This window comes from Calonectris borealis, chromosome 30 (assembly GCF_964195595.1).
Source record: "Calonectris borealis chromosome 30, bCalBor7.hap1.2, whole genome shotgun sequence".
Taxonomy (NCBI): Eukaryota; Metazoa; Chordata; class Aves; order Procellariiformes; family Procellariidae; genus Calonectris; species Calonectris borealis.
In genome coordinates, this window is record NC_134341.1 from 906,772 (window position 1) to 930,059 (window position 23,288).

The 23,288-nt window shown below is 63.2% G+C and overlaps 2 protein-coding genes across 3 annotated transcripts; both read left to right on the plus strand.

The window, feature by feature from the left end:
* The first annotated feature begins 1,126 nt into the window (after positions 1–1,126).
* Positions 1,127–13,019, plus strand: ADCY6 (adenylate cyclase 6). Of its 2 annotated transcripts, XM_075134054.1 has the most exons (22): positions 1,127–1,209; positions 2,036–2,870; positions 4,637–4,786; positions 4,889–5,010; positions 5,129–5,240; positions 5,313–5,440; positions 5,671–5,829; positions 5,918–6,059; positions 6,145–6,273; positions 6,860–6,885; positions 6,989–7,136; positions 7,483–7,580; positions 7,655–7,742; positions 7,820–7,936; positions 8,015–8,173; positions 8,957–9,132; positions 9,222–9,251; positions 9,875–10,004; positions 10,111–10,374; positions 10,867–11,071; positions 12,147–12,271; positions 12,353–13,019. In XM_075134054.1, the coding sequence occupies exons 2-22, from the start codon at positions 2,037–2,039 to the stop codon at positions 12,479–12,481; spliced, it is 3,471 nt and encodes a 1,156-aa protein (XP_074990155.1). In that variant the 5' UTR covers positions 1,127–1,209; position 2,036; the 3' UTR covers positions 12,482–13,019. The 2 variants fall into 2 exon arrangements, with proteins under 2 accessions (XP_074990155.1, XP_074990154.1); XM_075134053.1 differs by having other exon boundaries at positions 5,129–5,440.
* A 547-nt stretch (positions 13,020–13,566) lies between these two features.
* Positions 13,567–22,635, plus strand: CCNT1 (cyclin T1). Its single transcript, XM_075133843.1, has 9 exons — positions 13,567–13,761; positions 14,284–14,365; positions 14,659–14,787; positions 15,664–15,724; positions 17,080–17,142; positions 17,535–17,580; positions 19,885–20,048; positions 20,403–20,473; positions 20,865–22,635. The coding sequence occupies exons 1-9, from the start codon at positions 13,586–13,588 to the stop codon at positions 22,296–22,298; spliced, it is 2,226 nt and encodes a 741-aa protein (XP_074989944.1). The 5' UTR covers positions 13,567–13,585; the 3' UTR covers positions 22,299–22,635.
* Positions 22,636–23,288: the final 653 nt, after the last annotated feature.

Consider the following 23,288-nt stretch of genomic DNA (forward strand, 5'->3'; position numbering starts at 1 on the left):
GGACCCCAGTGATGGGGTGCCCTGCGCGTGCCTGGGCACGGGGTGCTGGCAGGGGTGTGCGTGCTAAAGGGGGGGTGTGTGTGCAAGGGGGGGTGTGCAGAACATACGTGTGCACGTGTGTGTGTGTACGTGTGTGTGTGCCAAACATATATATGTGCGCGTGTGTGCGCAAAACGTGTGTGTGTGTGCAAAACGTGTGTGTGCATGCGTGTGTGCATGCGTGTGTGCAAAACGTGTGTGCATGTGTGTGCGCGCAAAACGTGTGCATGTGTGTGCGCGCAAAACGTGTGTGCATGTGTGTGCATGTGTGCAAAACGTGTGCGTGCAAGGGGGGTTGTGCAAAACGTATGTGTGTGCATTTGTGTGTGCGCGTGTGCGCGTGTGTGCAAAACGGGTGTGTATGTGTGCAAGGGTTCGTGCGCACCTACGTGTGTGCGTGCGTGCGCGTGTGCGTGCCAGGGGTGCCTGAGGGGTGTGCAGGGGCACACGTGTGTGCGCACACAGGCAGAGGGGTGTATGTGTCCGCGTGCAACAGGGCTGCACACGCGTGCGAGGGTGTGCGCTTGTGCGTGTGCAAGGGGGTCTGTAGGTATGTGTGCGGGGTGGGTGTGCAAGGGGGGGCACTGGGGGGTGCGTGTGCAAGGGACACGCTCAAAGGGGGGGGTGTGCGTGTGCAGACAAGGGGGTACGCGGGGGGTGCGTGGGTGTGGGGGTGCGTGTCTGTGCGCGCGCGGGGGGCCCGGTTGCGCGTGTCCCCGTTGTCCCCGCCATGTCGGTGCAGCGCGGCGGTGCGTGTGTGCGTGTGTGTGTGCGCAGCCCCGGGGGTGCCGGTCCGCCCGTGCCCGCGCGCGCGCCCGCCGCCCCCGCGCGCCGCCCGCGCCTCCCCCGCCGCACCGGGCCGCTCCGGGCCGTACCGGGCCGTACCGGGCCGTACCGGGCAGCCGCCGCCGCCGCTGCGCCTTTAAGGCCGCCGGCCGGGAGCGCCCGGGAGCGGATCCGGGCGGGGGGGGGCGGGCACCGGCCGGGGCGGGCCGGGCCGGGGCCGGGGCTGCGACCGGGACCGGGGCCGCCACCGCCGCCACCGGGGGCCCGGCCTGGGCGCGGGATGGGGCGGCGGGGGCGCAGCGCGGGCGCCGTGTAGGAGCAGGCGGCAGCGGCGGGGCCGTGCCGGGGCGCGGGGCCCCGCGGGCGGCGGCGCCGGAGGCGGAGGTGAGCGGGGCCGGTCGGGCGCGGCGGGGGGGGGCCGGGGCGGCAGCGGGGACCGGGACCGGGACTGGGACGGGGACCGGGGCGCTGCGCGGGGCGGCGGCGGAGGGGGGGGTACCGGGCTGGGCCCCGGGGCAGTGGGAGCGGTGCGGCCCCGGGGGGGGCTGCCCGGTGCTTTGGGAGCTGCCCCGTGCTTTGGGAGCTGCCCCGTGCTTTGGGAGCTGCCGGTGCGGCGGAGCTGCCCGGGGCGGTGGCGGGAGGGCGCTGGGCGGTCCGGGGTGAACGGGCCGGGCTCGGCGGGGCTCCCCGCGGGCCGTGCCCGGAGCAGGCAGGCGGGCAGGCAGGGAGGCGGCCGCCACCGCGGCCGGCCCTTCCCGGGCGGCCGTTCCCCACCGCCGTTCACCCGGGGCTGGGGCCGGCTGCCACGTCCCGTCTGGTCCCCGGTGCCCCGGGGCTGCGTAGCCCGGTGCAGCCCATTGGCCGCCGTTCAAGACAAACAGAGCCAGGACGCCCGGGACAGTTCCAGCTTTGCTGCAGGTCGCTGCGCCGGGGAGGACGGGCTCGGGGCGGCCTTGGCAGGGCCAAGCACCAGGCACCGGGACACCGGCACCGGGCACCAGCCGTTCCCATGGGGGCCATGGGGCTGGCGGGAGAGCTGGGTCTTGGGGTCTGCATCCCCCCGGGTGGGACATCAGGGCCCTTGGCTGCCCACGCTGCCTGTCCCTGCCAGGTGGGAAAAATGAAGCCTTGCACCCCCGTGGGCACCGGGGACCCTCTCGGGGTGTCAGGGTGGGGGACCGAGTGCTGACCCCCCTTCCGGTGCCCGCAGCATGTCGTGGTTCAGCGGCATCCTGGTGCCCAAGGTGGATGAGCGGAAGACGGCATGGGGGGAGCGCAACGGCAAGAAGGGCACCCGCCCCCGCGCCGCCCTCTGCGGCCCCCGCTACATGAGCTGCCTGCAGGACCCTGAGATGGAGCGGGGCGGGGGGCCCCCCCGGGGGCTGCGCTGTACCTGGCAGGAGGACCACTACGGCAAGAAGGGACCTGCGGGCGACCTGGGGCTCAAATCGGTGGACCTGGGCTTGGAGGATGGCGAAGCCAAGGGGCCGAAGGGGGCCGGGGGCCGTGGTGGGCGGCCGTCGGCCGGCGAGTGTTGGCGGCGGCTGCTCCAGGTTTTTCGCTCCAAACGCTTCCAGTCGGCCAAACTGGAGCGGCTTTACCAGCGCTACTTCTTCCAGATGAACCAGAGCAGCCTGACGGTGCTGATGGGGGTGCTGGTGCTGGTTTGTGGGGTGATGCTGCTCTTCCACTGCCTGCCCGGTGCCCCGCACGTGCCGGCGGCCGCCGCGTTGGCGAGCGCCACGGCCCTTTTCTTGCTCTTGATGGTGCTGTGCAGCCGCAGCGCCTTCCCCCAGGACTACATGTGGGTGGTGAGCTACGTGGTGCTGGGGCTGCTGGCCGGGGTGCAGGCGCTGGGGACGGTGGCCATCGTGCCCCGCAGCGCGGCCGAGGGCGTCTGGTGGAGCGTCTTCTTCATCTACATCACCTACACGCTGCTGCCGGTGCGGATGCGGGCGGCCGTGCTGGCCGGTGTCCTCCTCTCCGCCCTGCACCTCGCCATCGCCTGGCACCGCAACGCCGCCGACCCCTTCCTCTGGAAGCAGGTAGGGCTGGGGGGGGGACACCCACCCCCCCTGAGGGGGTCCTGCCCGCCTGCGGCATGGGGTGGGGGAGGCCCCGGGTGGGACCTGTGGGACCCCCCCATCCCCGCCAGTGGCTCCCTGAGTCCCTCTCTGCAAAATTAGGCTTTTCTGCACTTGATGTTTCTGCCCATGGAAAATTCTGGATGCGGGAGGGGCCCCTCAGCTGCCTGGGGAAGGCGGGGCAGGGGGGTCCCATGCCAGGGTGCCACGGGTGCTGCCTACGGCGTGGCCGGGGGTCGCGCCGCTGCTGCAGCCCCGCACGGGGGGTGAGGGGGCCCCTCATCCTGGCGGGGCTGTGCACAGACCCGCCATTGTGGGCTGCGCCGGGGGCGGGGGGGGCACCCACAAAGCCCCCGTTGTGGGGCCGGCGGAAACCCCCGAGGGGGGATGCAGGGCCAGGGCACCAGGGCAGGGGGGTGGCTGTCACCCAGGGGGGGTGGGACCCTGGGAGTGTCCCCCATCCTGCCCCCCCCCCAGGGTGGTGGATGCTCCCAGTGGGGTGCTGCATGCACAGGGGGGTGCGGGGGGGTCCCCTCATCCCCAGGGCTGTGTGTTCCCAGCCCCCAGCAGGGACTCGCTGCGCTTGTCCTCCCTGCGTGGGGCCACCCGTCACCCTCGCCCTGCCTGGCCGGGGCCAGGGCCACGTGCCGTCCCCACGGGGCACAGGGCGAGGAACGCGATGCTGGGGGGGGCGGGGGGCCGAGGGCAGCGGAGCTTGGGGGGGTCACGGGAGGGGAAGCCCCTCTGAGTGGGGTTAACCCCTGCAGGGTGGGAGCGATGGGGCCGTGGCCCCTGGCCGGGGGGGATGCGATGGGGACGGTGGGTGGGTGCGAGGCCCCCGCTCCCAGCCTGCCAGAGCACTATAAATAGCCCTGGCCCCGGTCCCGGGGGACAGGGACAGGGACGGGGAGGGGGGGAAACCGCAGCGCTCCCGCTGCAGCCATCTCCGCTTCCCGGCCCTCCCCCGGCTTCCTCCGCTTCCCGAGGGCCCGCGGGGCCTGGCCGCGTCCCCGTGTCCCCCCTGCCCGCGGTCCCTGCATCCTCATATCCCCCCTGCCCTGCATCCCCAGGACCCCCTGCCCTGGTGTCCTACGTCCGCAGGTCCCCGTGTCTCCCCTGCACTGGGTCCCCAGTCCTCCACGTTCACCCTGCCCTGATCCACCGTGTCCCCAGGTCCCCTCTGCCCCCCCTACCCTGGGTCCCCAGGTCCCTGCATCCCTCGTGCCCTGGTTTCCTGCAGCCCCAGGTGCCCCATGTCCCCCTGCTCTGGGTCTCCAGGTCCCCCATGTCCCTGCAGCCCCCCCCCACCCTGGTTTCCCATGTCCCTAGGTGCCCCACATCCCCCCCCCAGTCCCCTGTGTCCCCATGTCCCTGCAGCCCCCCCCACCCTGGTTTCCCATGTCCCTAGGTGCCCCACATCCCCCCCCCCCGGTCCCCAGTGTCCCCATGTCCCTGCAGCCCTCCCAGCCCTGGCTTCTCATGTCCTTAGGTGCCCCACATCCCCCCACCCTGGTGCCCTGTGTCCCCAGGTCCCTGCATCCCTACAATCCCCTGCCTTGGGTGCCCATGTCTCCCTGCCCCATGTCCCCCCCCCGCTGCTCTTGACAGCACCCCTCATACCGGAGCCAGAGTTTTGGGGTGCAGAGGAGGGTGAACAAAGCTGGCCAGGTCTCACCATCGGGCTGGGGGTCCCCGGGTGGCTGCGCTGAGCCCATCTCCCCCACCAGCTCAGCGCCAACGCCCTCATCTTCCTCTGCACCAACGTGGTGGGGGTCTGCACCCACTACCCGGCCGAGGTGTCGCAGCGCCAGGCCTTCCAGGAGACCCGCGGCTACATCCAGGCGCGCCTGCACCTCCAGCGCGAGAACCGCCAGCAGGTGGGGTCCCGAGGGTCCCGGGGGCAGCGGGGTCTCCCGTGCCGGGCTGGGGGGTCCATCAGGACCCCGGCCCCCTGCTAATGGGGTGGTGCCGGGGTGCAGGAGCGCCTGCTGCTCTCGGTGCTGCCCCAGCACGTGGCCATGGAGATGAAGGAGGACATCAACACCAAGAAGGAGGACATGATGTTCCACAAGATCTACATCCAGAAGCACGACAACGTCAGGTACCGCGGGGCCGGGGGCGCAGGCTGGGGGCGGGCAGGGTTTGGGGGGGGTGTCACCAGGTGAGGGGGTCCGGGGGGGGTGTGGTCCCTCCCCAGCCCACGCTCTTCCTCCCGGCAGCATCCTCTTTGCGGACATCGAGGGCTTCACCAGCCTGGCCTCGCAGTGCACGGCGCAGGAGCTGGTGATGACGCTCAACGAGCTCTTTGCTCGCTTCGACAAGCTGGCGGCGGTGAGCGGTGGGGCCAGGGGGAGCTGGGGGGGGGGTCCCAGAGCCCCCCTAACCTGCCTGTCCCCCCCCCAGGAGAACCACTGCCTGCGCATCAAGATCCTGGGGGACTGCTACTACTGCGTGTCGGGGCTGCCGGAGGCGCGCGGGGACCACGCACACTGCTGCGTGGAGATGGGGGTCGACATGATCGAGGCCATCTCGTGAGTGGGACAAAGCATGGGGGTCGCACCCGTCCCCGGTGCTGGCACATCCCTGGTGCCACCGCAACCCTGGGGGGCTGTGCCCATCCCTGGTGCTGGTGTGTTCCCCGTGTCACTGCAACTTGGGGGGCTGTGCGTGTCCCCGGTGCTGCCACGTCCCTGGTGCTCGCCGGCGCGGGACGCGGGTGCCACGGTGCCTTGGGCCGACGCGGTGCCGGTGCCGTCCGCAGGCTGGTGCGCGAGGTGACGGGGGTGAACGTGAACATGCGCGTGGGCATCCACAGCGGGCGGGTGCACTGCGGCGTCCTGGGGCTGCGCAAGTGGCAGTTCGACGTCTGGTCCAACGACGTGACCCTCGCCAACCACATGGAAGCGGGCGGCAAAGCTGGGTGAGCCGGGGTGGGGGGGCCAGGCTGGGGCCCGGGATGGGGGGCCCGGGGCAGGGGGGCTCAGCGCCTTCATCCCCCCCATCTCCAGGCGCATCCACATCACCTGGGCGACGCTGCAGTACCTGAACGGGGACTACGAGGTGGAGCCGGGGCACGGGGGCGAGCGCAACGCCTACCTCAAGGAGCACAACATCGAGACCTTCCTCATCGTCGGCTGCAGCCAGAAGCGCGTGAGTTGGGGAGCACGTGAGGGGGAGGACGGGACACGGGGTGGGGACCCAGGGCCACCCCTCTCATGGCCGCATCGCCCCGCAGAAAGAGGAGAAAGCCATCCTGGCCAAGCTGCAGCGGGCTCGTGCCAACTCGACGGAGGGGCTGGTGCCGCGCTGGGTGCCCGAGCGCTCCTTCTCCCGCACCAAGGACTCCAAGGCCTTCCGGCAGATGGTGAGCGGCCTCGGGGGGGTGTCGGGCACTCGGGGGTCCCACCGCGGCGGTATCGGCTGTTCGCTGCCTTTCCACGCAGCCCATGGCCTCGGGGAACCCCTGGGTCTCCGCCCCCCATCCTCAGAGCCCTCGGGGATCCCCCCTACCATCACCAGCCCATGGGGACCCCCAGGAGTCCCCCCCATCCTCACCAGTCCTCAGGGATCTCCCCCCATCATCACCAGCCCATGGGGATCCCCAGGTGTGCCCCCTGTCCTCACCAGTTCTTGGGGATCCCCCCTGTGCTCACTGGCCTTGGGCACCCTCAAGGGTCCCCCATCCTCACTGCTGTCAGAACCGCTTCAGACCCCCCGTCCTCCCTTTGTAGGCCCCCCCGCCATCCTCCCTTTGCAGGACCCCCCCATCCTTGCCAACCTTGGGGAACCCTTGGGGATCCCCCCCATTCCGGTTACCCTTGGGACTCTGTCCCCCATCCTTGGTGGCCTTGGTGACCCTGGGGGATGCCCCATGTCCTTGTCATCTATGAGGGTCCCCCCTGTCCACGCCGGTGTCTCTGACACCCCCCATCTCCCTTGTGTCTCCCCAGGGCATCGATGACTCCAGCAAGGACAAGTAAGTGTCCCCATGCTGGGGTGCCTGGGGGAGGGTCGCAGCCAGCCCCTCCCCGGGGCACAGCCGGGGGCCTGGGGGGACCCTGACCCTCCCCTGCCCGCAGCCGCGGCGCCCAGGAGGCCCTCAACCCCGAGGACGAGGTGGACGAGTTCCTGAGCCGGGCCATCGACGCCCGCAGCATCGACCAGCTCCGCAAGGACCACGTCAAGAAGTTCCTCCTCACCTTCCAGACGCCTGAGCTGGAGAAGAAGGTGGGGGTCCCTCCATCCCCCTCTGTCCCAGCCCTGCGGTCCCCTCCCTCCCCTGAAGTCCCCTCTGTCCCCCTCCCTTCACTCTGTCCTGGTTTCATGGTACCTCCACCCACTCCACCCCAGCCGTGGGTCACCTCTGTCCCCTCTAATCTGTGGGGTCCCCTCCATCCTGCTGGCTCCATGGTCCCCTCTGTCCTGGCCCCTCCGTCCCCCTCCCTCCCGTCCCGGGGGTCCCCTCCGTCCCCTCCCTCCCGTCCCCGGGGTCCCCTCCGTCCCCTCCCTCCCGTCCCTGGGGTCCCCTCCGTCCCCCTCCGCCCAGCTCGGCTCACCGCTCTCCTCCCCGCAGTATTCCAAGAAGGTGGACGACCGCTTCGGGGGCTACGTGGCCTGCACCCTCCTCGTCTTCTGTTTCATCTGCTGCCTCCAGATCGTGGTGTTCCCCCAGTGAGTGCCGCGGCCCCCCCAAACCCAGGTCCCCCGCCCCCCGCCCCGGCACTGACGGCCACCTCTCTCCCCAGCTCCCCGCTGATGCTCGGCGTATACGTCGGCATCTTCATCCTCCTCGCCGCCATCCTCTTCGTCTGCGCCGTCTATTCCTGCATCACTGTGAGTACAGGGCCGATGGGTGGGGGGTGTGGGGGGGCTCAGCCGCGTATGACGGGGTTCTCCTCCCCCCCCTCCAGCTCTTCCCCGCCGCCCTGCAGCGGCTCTCCCGGAAGATCGTCCAGTCCCGCGCTCACAGCACCGTCATCGGGGTCTTCACCATCCTCCTCGTCTTCGTCGCCGCCTTCGTCAACATGGTAGGGACGTGGGGCCGGAGGGTGCGGGGGGCTGCGGGGGGGCTGCGGGGCACCGGCTCACCCCTCTTGCCCCCCCAGTTTGCCTGCAGCCGGGTGGCTCTGCGGGACTGCGCCGCCCGCGAGCTGAACGTCACCCCCGAGGCCGTGGGACCCTGCCAGCTCCGGGCCCTCAACTTCTCCCTGGGGACCCCCGCGGGCCCCTGCCACCGCGACGGGCTGGCCTGCGACTTCCCCGAGGTGAGCGGCCGCGGGGCACCCACGGGTGCAGGGCTCCCACAGCTGCAGGGCACTTGGACGGGGTCCTACATGGGTGCCAGCATGGGTCCCTGCGGGTGCAAGGCCCTCCTTGGGTGCTGGCCCAGGGTCCCTGAGGATGCAAGATGCACCCAGGGGGTCCCCATGGGTGCAGTGTCCCCCAGGGTGCCGGAATGGGGTCCTCACAGATGCATGGTGCTGGCATAGGTCCCTGTGGGTGCAAGGTCCTGCGTGGGCACTGGGGCAAGGTCCCTGAGGATGCAGGGTGCTGCCACACGGTCCCTGCAGGCACAGTGTCCCCAAGGATGCACTGGGTCACTGGGTGCCGGCATGGGGTCCCTGCAGGCACAGTATCCCCCGGGGTGCTGGCATGCGGTCCTCAAGGATGCAGGGTGCTGGCATGGGGTCCCTGCAGGCAGCGTCCCCAGGAGTGCTGGCATGGGGTCCCCAAGGGTACAGGGTGCTGCAGGTGCAGTGTCCCTAAGAGTAACGGGGTGCTGGCACAGGGTCCCCGCAGATACAGGGTGCTGGCCTAGGTCCCTACGGGTGCAAGGTCCTCCACGGGTGCTGGCACAGAGCCCCTGAGGGTACAGAGTGCTGGCAGGGGGTCCCCATGGGTGCAAGGTCCTCCACGGGTGCTGGCACAGAGCCCCTGAGGGTACAGAGTGCTGGCAGGGGGTCCCCATGGGTGCAAGGTCCCGTGGGGTGGGGTGCCAGCAGGGGGTCCCCCCGGGGTGTGGGTGCATCCCCCGGTCTCTCCCGCAGTACTTCAGCTACAGCGTGGTGCTGAGCCTGCTGGCCTGCTCCGTCTTCCTGCACATCAGCAGCATCGGCAAGCTGCTGCTCATGGTGGCCATCGAGGCCACCTACCTGGTGCTGGTGGAGGGGCCCCAGGCCACCCTCTTTGACAACGCCGACCTGCTGGTGGTGGCCAACGCCCTGTGAGTGCCCGGTGTCCCCCCCACCCTGGGGGTCCCCACCCTGGGAGCTGCATCCCCACCCCGCTAACCCCCGGCTCCTCTCCCCCCAGGCCCTCCTTCAATGTGACCCAGGGTGAATGGTGAGTGGGGAACTGGGACCAGTGGGGAACTGGGACCAGCAGAGAAATGGGAGTAGGGGGGTGAGGGTGGGCAGCAGCAGGAGAGTCCCTTGGGGGTCTGTGCTGCAAGGGTGGGTGCAGCTTTCGGGTTCCCTGGGATGGGTGCATCTTTGGGGATTGGGTGCGTCTTGGGGGGTTCCTGGGGTGGGTGCATCTTTGGGAATTGGGTGCGTCTTGGGGGGTTCCTGGGGTGGGTGCATCTTTGGGGATTGGGTGCGTCTTGGGGGGTTCCTGGGGTGGGTGCATCTTTGGGGATTGGGTGCGTCTTGGGGGGTCCCTGGGGTGGGTGCATCTTTGGGGATTGGGTGCGTCTTGGGGGGTCCCTGGGGTGGGTGCATCTTTGGGGATTGGGTGCGTCTTGGGGGGTCCCTGGGGTGGGTGCGTCTTACGGGGTGGGTGCAGCCTTGGGGTCCCTGAGTGTGTCTTATGGGGTTGGGCACAGGTTTGGGGGTCCCTGGAGTAGGCGCATCTTAGGGAATGCCTTGAATGGGTGCGTCTTTGGGAATTGGGTGCAGCCTTGGGGTCCCTGGGGTGGGCACGGACTCGTCCGGCATCCCATCTCAGCGGGCGGGGGGTGCCCGCAGCCCGGCGGAGGGGAAGGTGGCCCTGCGGTACGTCACCCCCGTCATCCTGGCCGTCTTCGCGCTGGCGCTGTACCTGCACGCGCAGCAGGTCGAGTCCACCGCCCGCCTCGACTTCCTCTGGAAGCTGCAGGTAGGACCAGGGGCGAGGGGCCGGGGCCGACCACCCTCCCCGCACCCCGCGGCCGGGGTGGACGCGGGGCCCCGGCGCGGCTCCCGCATGGCGCTGTGCGATGCAGGCGACGGGCGAGAAGGAGGAGATGGAGGAGCTGCAGGCGTACAACCGGCGGCTGCTGCACAACATCCTGCCCAAGGACGTGGCGGCGCATTTTCTGGCGCGGGAGCGTCGCAACGACGAGCTCTACTACCAGTCCTGCGAGTGCGTGGCCGTCATGTTCGCCTCCATCAGCAACTTCTCCGAGTTCTACGTCGAGCTGGAGGCCAACAACGAGGGCGTCGAGTGCCTGCGGCTGCTCAACGAGATCATCGCTGACTTCGACGAGGTGCCGGAGGGCGGAGTGGGGTGCGATGGGGTGGATTGTGGGGTGGGGTATACGGGGATGGGGTGCTGGAGAGGCCGTGGAGCTGCATGCGTGGGGTGCACAGGGATGGGGTGCGTGGGGTGCTGGAGAGGCCGTGGAGCTGCACGCGTGGGGTGCACAGGGATGGGGTGCAGGAAGACGGGGTGCATGGGGTGCTGGAGAGGCTGCGGAGCAGCGTGCATGGAACCGTAGGATGGGGTACATGGAGACAGGGTGCAGGAGATGGGGTGCGTGGGGCCCCAGAGAGGTTGTGGAGCAGCGTGCATGGGGTGCACAGGGATGGGGTGCAAGAAGACGGGGTGCTGGAGAGGCTGGGACGGGGTGCACGGGGCGCACGCGAGGCTGTAAAGCAGCGCGCGTGGGGCATGCAGGGACAGGGTGCAGGAAGATGGGGTGCACGGGGCCCTGGAGAGGCGGGGTGGGGGTGACGCTGCCCCCCCCATCCCCCCCCAGATCATCAGCGAGCAGAAGTACCGTCAGCTGGAGAAGATCAAGACGATCGGCAGCACCTACATGGCGGCCTCGGGGCTGAACGCCTCCACCTACGACCGGGAGGGCCGGAGCCACATCGCGGCGCTGGCCGACTACGCCATGCACCTGATGGAGCAGATGAAGTACATCAACGAGCACTCCTTCAACAACTTCCAGATGAAGATCGGTGAGCGCCCCTTGCACGCCCCTTGCACGCCCCTTGCACGCGCCTTCGCACCTGCGGCCGCCCCACGCACGCCCCTGCGCATCCCTGGCCCTTGCACCCGGCTTCGCGCCCGCTGGCTCTTGCACGCCTCGCCTCTTTCGCACACGCGGCCCTGGTGCGCAGCCTTGCGCGCGTGGCCTTTGCACGCCCCCTCGGCTTTGCACGTACAGCCTCCGCGCACCCCTCTGCCCAGGCAAAGCCTTGCACGCCTCTGCCCTTTTGCACGCACGGCCTTCGCAGACCACTGTGTACAAGCCCTTGCACACCCCTTGGCCCTTGCACACCCCTCTGCACACGCAAACCCTTGCACGCCCTTTCCGCTTTGCGCACACAGCCCTTGCACGCCCCTTTGCACACGCTGATGTCGCACGCCCCTTTAGCCTTTGCACACACAGGCCCTCATACACCCCTTTACGCACCCCTTTGCACACGCAAACCCTTTGCACGCCCCTTCCTTTTTGCACGCTTGGCCTTTACACACCCCTTTGTGCATGCTGATGTTGCATGCCCCTGCACGCCCCTTTACACACCCCTTTGCACACACAAACCCTTTGCACGCCCCTTCCTTTTTGCACGCTTGGCCTTTACACACCCCTTTGTGCATGCGGCCCTTGCACGCCCCGGCCCTTGCACGCCCCTTTACACACCCCTTTGCACACGCAGACCCTTTGCACGCCCCTTCCTTTTTGCACGCTTGGCCTTTACACACCCCTTTGTGCATGCTGACCTTGCACGCCCCGGCCCTTGCACGCCCCTTTACACACCCATTTGCACACGCAGACCCTTTGCACGCCCCTTCCTTTTTGCACGCTTGGCCTTTACACACCCCTTTGTGCATGCTGACCTTGCACGCCCCTGCACGCCCCTTTACACACCCCTTTGCACACACAAACCCTTGCCCACCCCCTACCCTTTGCCCGCACCCCCCTTTGCACCCCCCTTTTCCCCTCGCACGCCCCCCCCGCCGTGCCCTCGCCCCCGTGGCAGTGGGGGGGCTGTGACGCTCTGTCCCCCGTGTCATCCCCCCCGCCCCCAGGCTTGAACATGGGGCCGGTGGTGGCGGGGGTGATCGGGGCGCGCAAGCCGCAGTACGACATCTGGGGCAACACCGTCAACGTCTCCAGCCGCATGGACAGCACCGGCGTCCCCGACCGCATCCAGGTCAGCTGGGGAGCCGGGGGGGGGGGACAGCCCCCCCCCGAGCCCCCCCTCACCCCCATGTCCTGTCCCCCCCACCCCCAGGTGACAACAGACCTGTACCAGGTGCTGGCGGCCAAGGGCTACGCGCTGGAGTGCCGGGGGCTGGTCAAGGTCAAGGGCAAGGGGGAGATGACCACCTACTTCCTCAATGCTGGCCCTGGAGGGAGTTAGGGGGGGGCCCCCGTGGTCCCCCCACCCCACCCCGGGCCGGTGCCCCCCGCCCCCCCCAGGCTGCACCGGGGTCAGGCAAAAAAGGAAAAATCCCCAAATCCACATATTTAAAAAACAAAAAAAAAAAAAAAAAAGAGGAAAAAGAGAGGTGGCTGGGGGGGCGGTGTGCCCCCTGCTGTGCCCCCCCCGGGTGGGTGTTGAGGGGGGCATTTCCCAGCCCCGCACCAGGGTGTTTGTGGAGGGGGGGGGTCGGGTTGGGGTGCAGCCCCCCCTTAGCTGAAATCCCCCATGTGCCAAAGAGGGGAGATGGGGCCCCCCCGGGCAGGGGCTGGGGTGGGGTGTTGGGGGTGGGGGTCTCCCCAGCCCCCTCCATGTGCCAAACTGAAGTGCCGCCTGCCGGGGGGGACGCAGGCAAAGCACCTTCGCAGCCCCCCCAGACCCCCCCTGGGGTCCCAGCCCTCCCTGGCCAGGGGGTCCCGCTCCCTCCTGGGGGGCTGTCAGCGGGGAGAGGGGGGCAGCTCCCCCCCCTTTTAAATGCAAAAAAAAAAAATGAAGTGACTTTTTTTTTCTTTTTTTTTTTTTTTTTGGTTGTTTTTTGAAGCAGTTTTGGGGCGGTGGGGGCTCAGCCCCGGGGGGGGGGGGCACCACCTCCCCCCCCCAGCGCAGACCTGAGGTACTTTGTCCTTCGTGTGTACAGATAAATTATATATAAAACTCACTTTGGATACGAGCTGTGGCCTGGCGTGTGGGGCGGGGGGGGGCCGAGATTCCGGGGGGAGCCCAGGCAGGGCCCTGAGGTGCGGGCCGGGCCCACGGGAGGCCGGAGCCGGGGGGTCCGTGGCGGGGCGGGGGGTCACGGGAGGCCCGTGGGGGGGTTACGGGGGGGGGGGGGGGGGGGGGGGAGCGGTGGTGTAACGGCTCCCCCCCCCCCCCGCGACACTTCCTGCGTCAGAAGGCGCAGGCGCGACCAACGGCGCATGCGCTTCAACGGCTCCTCCCCTGCCCCGCCCTTTGACGCAGCCGTACGCGCGCGCCACCGCCCTGTGACGCCGGCGCGCCGGTGCGTGCGTGCGTGCGTGCGTGCGCGCGCGGGCGCAGATCGCCATGGAGGCCTCGGCGGGCGGAGGGGCCGGCGGCGCGGCGGGGCGGCGCTGGTACTTCACCCGCGAGCAGCTGGACCGCAGCCCCTCGCGCCGCGCCGGGCTCGACCCCGACAAGGAGCTCTCGTACCGGCAGCAGGCGGCCAACCTGCTGCAGGAAATGGGGCAGCGTCTCAACGTGTATCCGGCCGCGCTAGGCCGCGCGGCCTGCGCTTGGGTGCCGCCGCGGGGCGGGGGGAGAGACGGGCCCGGCCGCGGGGAGAGCTAGGCCCGAGTGCGGGGAGGGCCGCGTCCGGCCCGGGAGCAGGGAGAACCGGGGTCGGCCGAGGGGAGAGCCGAGCGCGTTTCGGGAGCGGGGAGAGCTCTGCTGGGGTGCGGGGAAGGCCAGGCCCGGCCCGGGAGCGGGGAGAACCGAGCGCGTTTCGGGAGCGGGGAGAGCTGGGCCCGGCCGCCGGGAGAGTGAGGCCGGGAGCGGGGAGACCCAGGCCCGTTTCGGGAACGGGGAGAGCTATGCCGGCGCGCGGGGAGGGCCAGGGCCGGGCCGGGAGCGGGGAGAGCCGGGCCCGGCCGCGGGGAGGGCTAGACGCATCTCGGCAGCGGGGAGAGCGAGGCCCGGCCCGGTGCCGGTGGAATGTAGGGGAGTTGAGGGCGCTGCTCAGGGGTCGTGGTCGGGGCTGTGTGTTTCCTTAACCACCCCATCAGCTCCCAGCTCACCATCAACACGGCCATCGTGTACATGCACCGTTTCTATATGGTGCAGTCCTTCACCCAGTTCCATAGGAACGTAAGTGTGCTGGGGTGTGGTGGGGTGGGGGGCGCTGGGAACCCCCCAGCTCTGCTCCTGCTGCTGCCTGGCAGCCAGCTCGGGGGGTGACGTGGTGGGACTGACCCTGGGGAGGGGGCTTGGAGACGGGAAGGGTGGTTCGTAGCTGTCGGTAGTCACCACAGACCCTCCTGGTGGTGTTTAGACTTGTTTCCTAGAAAAATATTTGTTTTAGACGTAAGAATTAGCCAAATTTATTTTCTTTAATCTGAAACGTACTAACTTTAAAAAAAATGGTTTTTTTTTCTCTGAAGTCGGTGGTACCAGCAGCTCTGTTCTTGGCAGCCAAGGTGGAGGAGCAGCCTCGTAAGCTGGAGCACGTAATCAAGGTAGCACATGCCTGTCTGCATCCCCTGGAACCTCTTCTAGACACCAAGAGTGAGGTAAGTGTCGAGATTGGAGAACTGGGCTCTGATGCGAGGAGCGGAGGCACGAGGAATGGGAATGGCGGAAGCGTGCTGCATCCTGAATCGCGTGGCTACAGCATCTCGTTAAATCGGGTTCAGCAGTATCCGCTCTCTAAGCGAGCGGCTGTGTCCTAGGATGGTCAGTGACAGCTTTCCAATTCGACTGCTCTTACGCTACTGAGAGCTTTTTGGCTTCTGTACAGCAGAAGGCTTTTCTTTCCTGCTCTGTGGCAACCTCTCTTCTGTTCTCTGCTGTGCTGCTGCAAATGTGACTCAGATGTGCTGTGTAACAGTGTCTGCGTGAAAAGCTTCTGAGGAGGGCATGGATGTTGGCTGCTGCGATTGAGTAGTGTCTGTGGCAGAGCAGAAGGTGGTGTGCGCAGTTGGTTCTGTTCTGTCCCCACACGTTTAATAGTGGGTTTATTAAAAACGTTGCCGATTCCCCATCTCTCGAGACAGCCTGTTTTACCTGGAACTGAGCAGCCAACCCTGCTGAAAAGGGGCAGCTTTATCCAGGAAAGCTTAAGGAAAAAAAAAAAGCAAAAGCAGCTAATTCCTCTCCTGTACTGCTCGTATAGCCGTCCCGTGCAGTGCGAGGGACCAGGACTGAGAGGGCCACTGTGGATCCCGAAGCAGCCATCCCCTAGCAGAAGCACTAGCAGGGGAGCGGGTCCACCCCAGCACTCTGCTTTCTCTTTTCTGGCAGGGAATCTGTGCCAGTTCCCCCAGTGCAGATCGGCATAAAGATTCCCCTTTGCTATTTTTGCCTCCCTGAGAAAAGGGTGTTAGAAATGTGCAGGCTTTATACGGAGTGCCTCATCGTGAGTAACTTGCCTGTCCTCTCAACCCCAGGCTTACCTGCAACAAGCCCAAGACCTGGTCATTCTAGAGAGCATAATACTGCAGACCCTGGGTAAGTTTTTCAAAGCGGACGGGCTGCCACACGAATCCCAGACCCAGGAGTGTTCCGCAGAGCGGAGAGCCTAACCGCACAGTCTTCTCCACAGCTGGAGGGCAGATGTACAGCTGGCCAGTGGGAGAGCAAGAGTCCAGGCAACAAACTCTATTTTTCACACCCACTCCTTCTGTTTTCCTTTTAACGTCAGTTTTTTCAGGTGTAACTTGTGTCAGATTCAATGCTCAGAGAAATTAAAGCGTGGAAGTGTGGCTCGTCTCTTTTTTTCCCCCCGCAACAGGTTTTGTACCGCTTGGACACCGGTTGCTGTCCTCCATTGTGCTGTTGAACTCGATAATGCTCTAGTCCTGTGGCCAGGAAGCAGTTTGCACTGAGAGATGTCTAACAAAACCTGGGTTGAAAGTTAATATTTTGATCAGATAGCTGAACATGGGGAAAAAAAAAACCAACAGCAACAGTTTTTGGGTTTTTTTGAAAGTAGAAGCTGGAGCCTCCATTTAGGGCTGCGGCCGTTGGATCCGGTATCCTGTTCCTTTCTAAAATGTACCGTTAAAACTTGTTTTTACTAACATATGTTCCATTTCAGAGGCAGTTTGTAGATAGTGTTCCGCTCCAAAATACTCAGTAGGCCTTTGTTATTTCTGACTTGTTCAGAGTAAATGCCACTAGTCCCTCACTCGCCGGGGACAGGAGGGGCAGATGTGTCGATGGGCAAGCCAGTGGCTAAACTGTGACCCCAGTTCTGCAACGATTCGGTTCTCCAGTTGCCTTTTTTAACGTCCCAGTTCTTCTAGAATGTTCTGCATGGGAAGAACCAAATCTGTTGCACACATGGACCGATTTGAATTTTTTTTTTTTTTCTTTAAAACATAATGCCCAAACTGAATAGGAAACTGAAGCGAGGATTAAGTTCAGTTGTCTTTTAGTGCTGTAGGCTCCTTCAAAGGGAAAACGTCTGCTTCCTCTTAGCTTTTTGGGTGACAGAAATTCCTTTGAGCAGATGCCATTGTCTTCTCCTTCCTCCCAGCTGCTGTAAGAGGCTTTGTCCTGCTATTTTTAAAATCCTTAATAGTTGTTTTGTTTTCAGTGAGGTCTTTCAAGCGCAGAAGTCATTTAGCTGCTTGGAGGTCTGGCAGCAGCAGTGACCTTCGGGTTTTGTGACTGGAGAACTTGAGTCTTCTGGATACAGGAAAACGGGCTCCTCTATTCCTGCTTGCCTCCGAGCAGAGAGCAGGGGCTGTAGGAGGGAAGGGGAGAAGGCCTTGTCCCCCAGGAGCAGGAAACGTGAGGTTCGTAGATCCGTGGGGGTGTGCTGCTGTTTTTCTGATGGCCGTGTGTCTGTGTTCTTCCAGGTTTTGAGATCACTATTGACCACCCCCATACCCACGTGGTGAAGTGCACACAGCTAGTGCGAGGTAAGCGATGTCAGACGTCGGGTGCTTGCGGCTTCTCCTCCGCCTAACCTCACCCTGATAGAGAAGAGCTGTGAAAGTACGTTGTGGTGTTTAGCTGGGATTGCCTGAGAACTTGCTTGCAGTCATTCTCCTAAATAATAACCGTAACGAATGTCAAAATAGAGGCAGTTGCAAATGACCGACGCGATGTTGTGGCTCTGCTGACCCACGCAAAGCGCTCTGTGTACAGTAATTTCCAAAATCCTTCTATCTGTGCTGTAGAGTTAGTGGAACTGTGCTGGCGCTTTTATTTTGTGTGTGGTGGTGAGAGGCCCCTGGTTCTTGCACTAAAATGGAATAACGTTTGTCAGGATATGCAGACTAACGCCCTGCTTTTTCCTTTTCTCTTTCAGCCAGCAAGGACTTGGCCCAAACTTCCTATTTCATGGCTACCAACAGGTTATTATTTTACAATTGATTCATATTTGACAGAGGGTCTTATCTGGAGGAGATGTGCTACTGGTGACCCCTGGGGTATTGGTCAGCCTGTGAGCAACGGGGGATTGCTCGGTTTGGTTCAGAAAGAGCAGGAAGCCTTTCTCCTGCTCGCTGCCGGTCGAAACCAGCTGCAAAATCAGCCATATAAGCGAGGCAGATGGGATGCTCAGGAACTTCACTGCTTTCTTGTATGGGGAGTTAGACAGTTGTGAAAGTTCGAAAAAACCCAAACCAAAACGAAAAGGTAGACTTGAAATGAATATATACGTTTTCTGCTTGCTTAGTATCTAGGTGTCGGAGAGTTTTCACTCAACTAGGTGCTGTGCAAATTGTCAACAAATACAGTCTGTACCCCAAAGAAGGCTGATCTAGAGTATAAAGGGAGAAAAAGGGTAGTTGGATGCAGGCATGAGGCGTTACAAGAGAAAACGATAGCTTGTCTGGCCTTCACGACTGGTCAGACAGTCCTGTAGCAGAGTCTTGGAAACGAAAGAAGCCCCTAGTTTTTTTCATCTTGAGAGGTCTGGGTAGTTTTGTCACTAGATTTTTCACTGCAAGGCTGATACCAGCCCTTGTGTTGGGGCTTGCGACATTTTTTTTAAATTTTCTTTCCTGGATTACGAGCTTCAGGCAAATCACGGAGTTAATGTTTGGCACAGACCAAATTGTGGACACGAAAAATCTGGTGTTTTTGTGAAAGAGCTTGCAGAAGTGAAAGGATGGGAGAACAAGGTGGTTTAGGCGCTAGCGCAGGTGAAGCTGCACAGTTGGAGAATGCTTCCAAGCCCTGGCCGAGCTGTGAATGTGCGTGGCCTTGGGCGAGTCGTTTCGCTCCTCTCTGCCTGTGAGAGGTGTTACCTGCTCACCTCCACAGTGTGCTGGGAGAATTGTGTTTGTTGAAGGTGCTCTGTAGCTCCAAAGGGCACTGTGTGGGTTTCCTGCATAAACTAGTGTAAAGGGAAGGTGGTGTTAGTAATGTGTGGGTAAATGCATCCTTGAAACGTGTTTTATCCCTGCAGCAATAATTGCAAAACCAAGGAATTATGAGTTAAGGTTATACTTGAAAGAAATCCAGGCAGAAAGTAAGAAATGCAGCCAGGCAGCCTCAATTTTGCCTTAAAGTGATGCCATGAAATGCCTGATTAAGGCGCTTAAGTGATGAACTGGATTTATCAGGTGTAGCTACAGATACTTTTATTTCCTTCTGGCATCATTATGGGGCAGAGTTAAGGCTCTTTGCGCACCTCAACTTCACTTCTTACCTTGGCAGACTGGCTAAAGACTTTGAATTTCCTGTGTTTGACTTCTTGGTGTATGGATAAATACAGTATCCGTGAAAAGGCTTCAGACTTTTTGGCTGTAGATGTCTCTCCACATTGCATTGATGGAAAAATGTTTAAGTAACCCGAGCATGGCGAAGAAATGCAGATAATGCCATCCTGCGGCTGCACGTAGATGCTCAGTGGCACCATTTCCATCAAGCGCTCTTTGAAAGGGCCGATTCATAAGCGTGGCAGTGGGTAAATCCTGCACTCAACTTGCTGTCACGGTTTCTAAGGTTTAGTGGACCTGGCGTTCCTGCAGGTAGAGAGTAGGATGCTTTCTTAGTCCATCGGTTCTCCTGTTCTCGGTGCTACCTAGACCTCCCAGCACCGATGTCCAAGCTGTCACATGGCAAATTAATTTACTACTGAAAGTCCTTGATAGGCGGCCAGGCTCCCTTTTAGGTGCTCCTGAGTCACTCCAGCGTATGGTGCTGTTCACAGCCGAAGCTTCAGTGCTTTTCCTAAAAATCATTTGGGAAAGACCAGACCCTTCCTAAAAGCCAAAGAGGGCCAGTTTGCTCCTTGAACGCCATCCCAGGAGTTGCACTTGGAAGTGTCTGAGTTTCTTCTCAGATTGAGCAGAGCCCACCGCAGAGGTGGGGGCTGGCAGGTCACCCAGCCGCTCGCTTTCTCCCTCGGAGGAGGGCTCGAGCGGGGCAGCAGCGTGCCTCGCTGCTCCTGCACGAGCCGCGGAGCCTTGAGCTGACAGAGTTGCCTGGACCCAAATTACCTGCAGCAGAACGGGGAAGGAACAAGCAAATCGGTGGAGCGGGATAGAGACGCCCGTAACAGTAGGGTTGTACTGGGGGAGGAATGGCAGGGACTTCCCCACCATGTCCACCTCTTGCGCAGCGTCTGTTCAGTGGGCGATTGTGAGTGCTGAAGTTCAGGCTTGGGAGTTCATGGCTTTCTGTTTCTCTCTCCCTGCTGGTGACGTCAGCCTGCACCTGACCACCTTCAGCCTGCAGTACACCCCTCCCGTTGTGGCCTGCGTCTGTATCCACCTGGCTTGTAAGTGGTCCAACTGGGAGATCCCAGTCTCCACGGACGGGAAGCACTGGTGGGAATACGTTGATGGCACTGTAACTCTGGAGCTCTTAGATGGTAAGTTTTGGAGCGAGGTTCCCCCCCAAAGGCTCTTACATTATTTTGGCATCTCTGTTCCTGGGTCTGCCGTTCAAACACGGCCACCGGCCAGTTCATGGACTCCAGGACTTCAGGTCTTGCCAAGGTTTCCAGTGCAGCAGCAGCTTCTATGGTACAACAGAGATGGCAAAAGGCGCACAGTGAGATGAGTTTAAATGTGGTCAGTGATGCTAGTTCTCAGTATTTCCCTTCCTGGAGTAGCTCCATCTCCTCAGTAGCTCCACTCATCAGTAAGTAGGGGGTTGCCCTGATGGATTAGTGCTGGTCTGCCCGCCTCTGACCCTCTTGCCTGGGTTTGTGTTTCCTCTGCAGAACTGACTCATGAATTCCTGCAGATCCTTGAGAAAACTCCCAACCGGCTTAAACGCATCCGGAACTGGCGGGTAAGAATCTGCTTTGGGCCGCGGGTGCTTGCAGGAGAACACAGGCTCCGATTCCTTCTGTGTGCACGAGGCTGTGTGGCATCTCCGGTATTACAATGCAAGACAGTGTCTGAAGGGCATGTGTGGGGGGAAATCTGAACGCTGTGCGTCTGCAAAATGTTGCTTCAGCGCTTGAGTTCATCTGTTCTGAGTTAACTCTGTAGAGACCTTGGTTTTTCAACTGCTCTAGCAACCCCACTTGCAGTGCTTGGGTCTTTTCCCACAAGGAGAGGTGGGGGCAAAGTGGGTCTGTCTTTAAATGAGAGCTTGCACTGTACCGGGTGAGCTGTTTCCATCAAACCAGCTCTAGTGACAGCCCGAAGTGAGTGACCGGTCGCTGCTTTTATTCCAGGCCTCTCAAGCAGCCAAGAAGTCAAAGGCTGACGACCACGGTGAAGATGAGAGCCTGTCGGAGCAGACAATCCTCAACATGATTTCCAGGAACAATAGTTCGGACATGAACATTGCTGGGTTAATGAGCATGTCAACGTCCTCGACCGCCGGAGCAGGGCCTTCTCTGCCGGCCACGGCTGACTCGCCCAGCAACCAGAGCGGCGCGGATATGTCCCAGCCTGAGCACTGGCTGTCCCAGCATCCCCCACCCAAGCTGGAGGCTGGCCAGAGTCACAGGACTAACGAAAGCTCATCGGCTGCTGAGCATCCTTTACAGCAAGATGGCGCTGGTTATCAGAAGCAGAGTGGCAAGAACGCCCCGTCGGCCAAAGTGTCGCTCAAGGAGTACCGGGCCAAGCACGCCGAGGAGCTGGCGGCACAGAAGCGGCAGCTGGAGAACATGGAGGCCAACGTGCGGTCTCAGTACGCCTATGCTGCGCAGAATCTCCTGGTCCAGCAGCAGCGGGAGAGGGAAGTCCAGCAGGACAGCAACCCCTCTCCCATCATCCTGAAGATCCCCATCGGCGGCTCGGAGAACCCCGAGCGCCCTCCCGGCCCTGAAAAGAGTGACAAAGCCTCGGCTCTGAAGCTGAGGATCCCGGTGGCAGGTGGAGGTGGGGAGAGGCCACTCCCCTCCAAGCAGGAGGAGATAAAAATGCGGATCAAGGTGCCAACCGCTGCAGACAGGCACGGCTCCTCGGACGAGAGCAGCGGCAAGAACCGGGAGCACAAGGAGAAACACAAGGGCCACTCTTCTAACCACCACCACCACCACCACAACCACCACTCTCACAAACACTTACACGCCCAGCTTGGCACCGGCCCCAGCAGCGTGGTGAACAAGCGGCCGGGAGACTCTAAACACAGCAGCCAGCCTAGCGCCGTGCCCCACAAAAGCTACGGTCCCCTCGCCTCTTCCCGCAAGAGGCCCCTGCCAGAGGAGGCGGCAGCCACGGCCACGGCCGCAGCCCACGAGCACCAGCCCAAAGTCAGCAAAGCCTCCAAAGGCCCCGGCATGCCATTCTCTTACCCCCACCTCCCCGGGGCGGCCCACCTCCCAGGGCACAGCTCGGATACGGGCAACCTCCCCTTACCCCAGGCCAACAAAGCCCGGGGCTCCCACGGCAAATCGGACAAGGGTCCCACGGGGGCCAATGGGCACAACGCCAACCAGGCCAGTGACTACCAGGATACGGTCAATATGCTGCACTCGCTGTTGAGCGCGCAGGGCATGCAGCCCACCCAGCCCCCTGCCTTTGAGTTCCACTCGTACGGCGAGCTCTTGAACCCCCGGGCTTCCACCAGCTCCAGAGCTGCCGCCAACACGGACAAGCCCCGACCACCCCCCCTGCCCTCAGAACCGCCCCCCCCGCTGCCCCCCCTCCCCAAGTAAAGCCCCTTTTTACTACTGAGTTTGTACAGAGCCCCAGCCCAAACCTGGGCTGCCCTTGCGGGGGCGTGAAAGGGCTTGTTCGATCTCCACTGCCTCACGAAGAACTATTTTATTATAATATAACTTTTATTATTGATATTTAGAGCGCGGAGTTCTTGAAGCTGTGAAAGGATAAGAAACCCTTTCTCTGTTCCTTACTCCCTCCCCCATTGACTTCCAGTTAGTGGTGGGCTCTGTCCCTGCTGGGGAACACACATTGTGGGCGGGCCCTGGGGGGTATTTAAAATATGTCACAGAAAATTTAAGACGTTTTACAAATAATTTAAGCAGTAACTTATATCTTAGTGTTTTGGTCATTTTAATTTTGTGGTGCTGCGGGGGACCCCGGTGAGGGCTTGGGGTGGCTTCTCGGGTGGTTCCACTCGAGCTGCTGGCGACAGAAAGTGGGTTCAGGAGCTTTTGGGGGATGGAGCGGAGGAAGCGGCGTGAGGGGAGGGCAGGGACCGGAGGCTGCTCGGGCTGGGGGGGGTGAGGGAATCCCAGCTGCTGCGACCGCGGGGTGATGGGGGCTGCTCTACCTGCTGCGGGTCCGGCTTCCTCGCTCCAAAAGCTGCTCTGATTTCGGGATCCTGTCTCTGTCCCTCGCTCCCCTCCTGCAGGTCCCACCGCTTCTGCCGGAAACCCTGGCGGTGGTGGGGCTGGGGGGGCAGCGCGCGTGCCGAGGGCTTTCGTTGGCGTTTCGGGGTGGCGGGTGTTGAACAGCCAGGGTGAGGTGATGGATCAAGGGCGCTTGGCCCAGGGCCTACCCCCTCGTGGCTGCTTTTTCGGGGGGAGAGAGTCCAGAGGAGCTGCCCGTGGCTGGCAGGGATGAGTGCTGCTGAGCGAGGGGCTTGTACGTGGGGTCGGATTGTGCCCGAAAGCACCCGCTGGGGCAGAGCAGCCCCGTGCTGGGCGCTGGCTGGCTGGGTCATGCCGCCGGCGCGTGCAGAG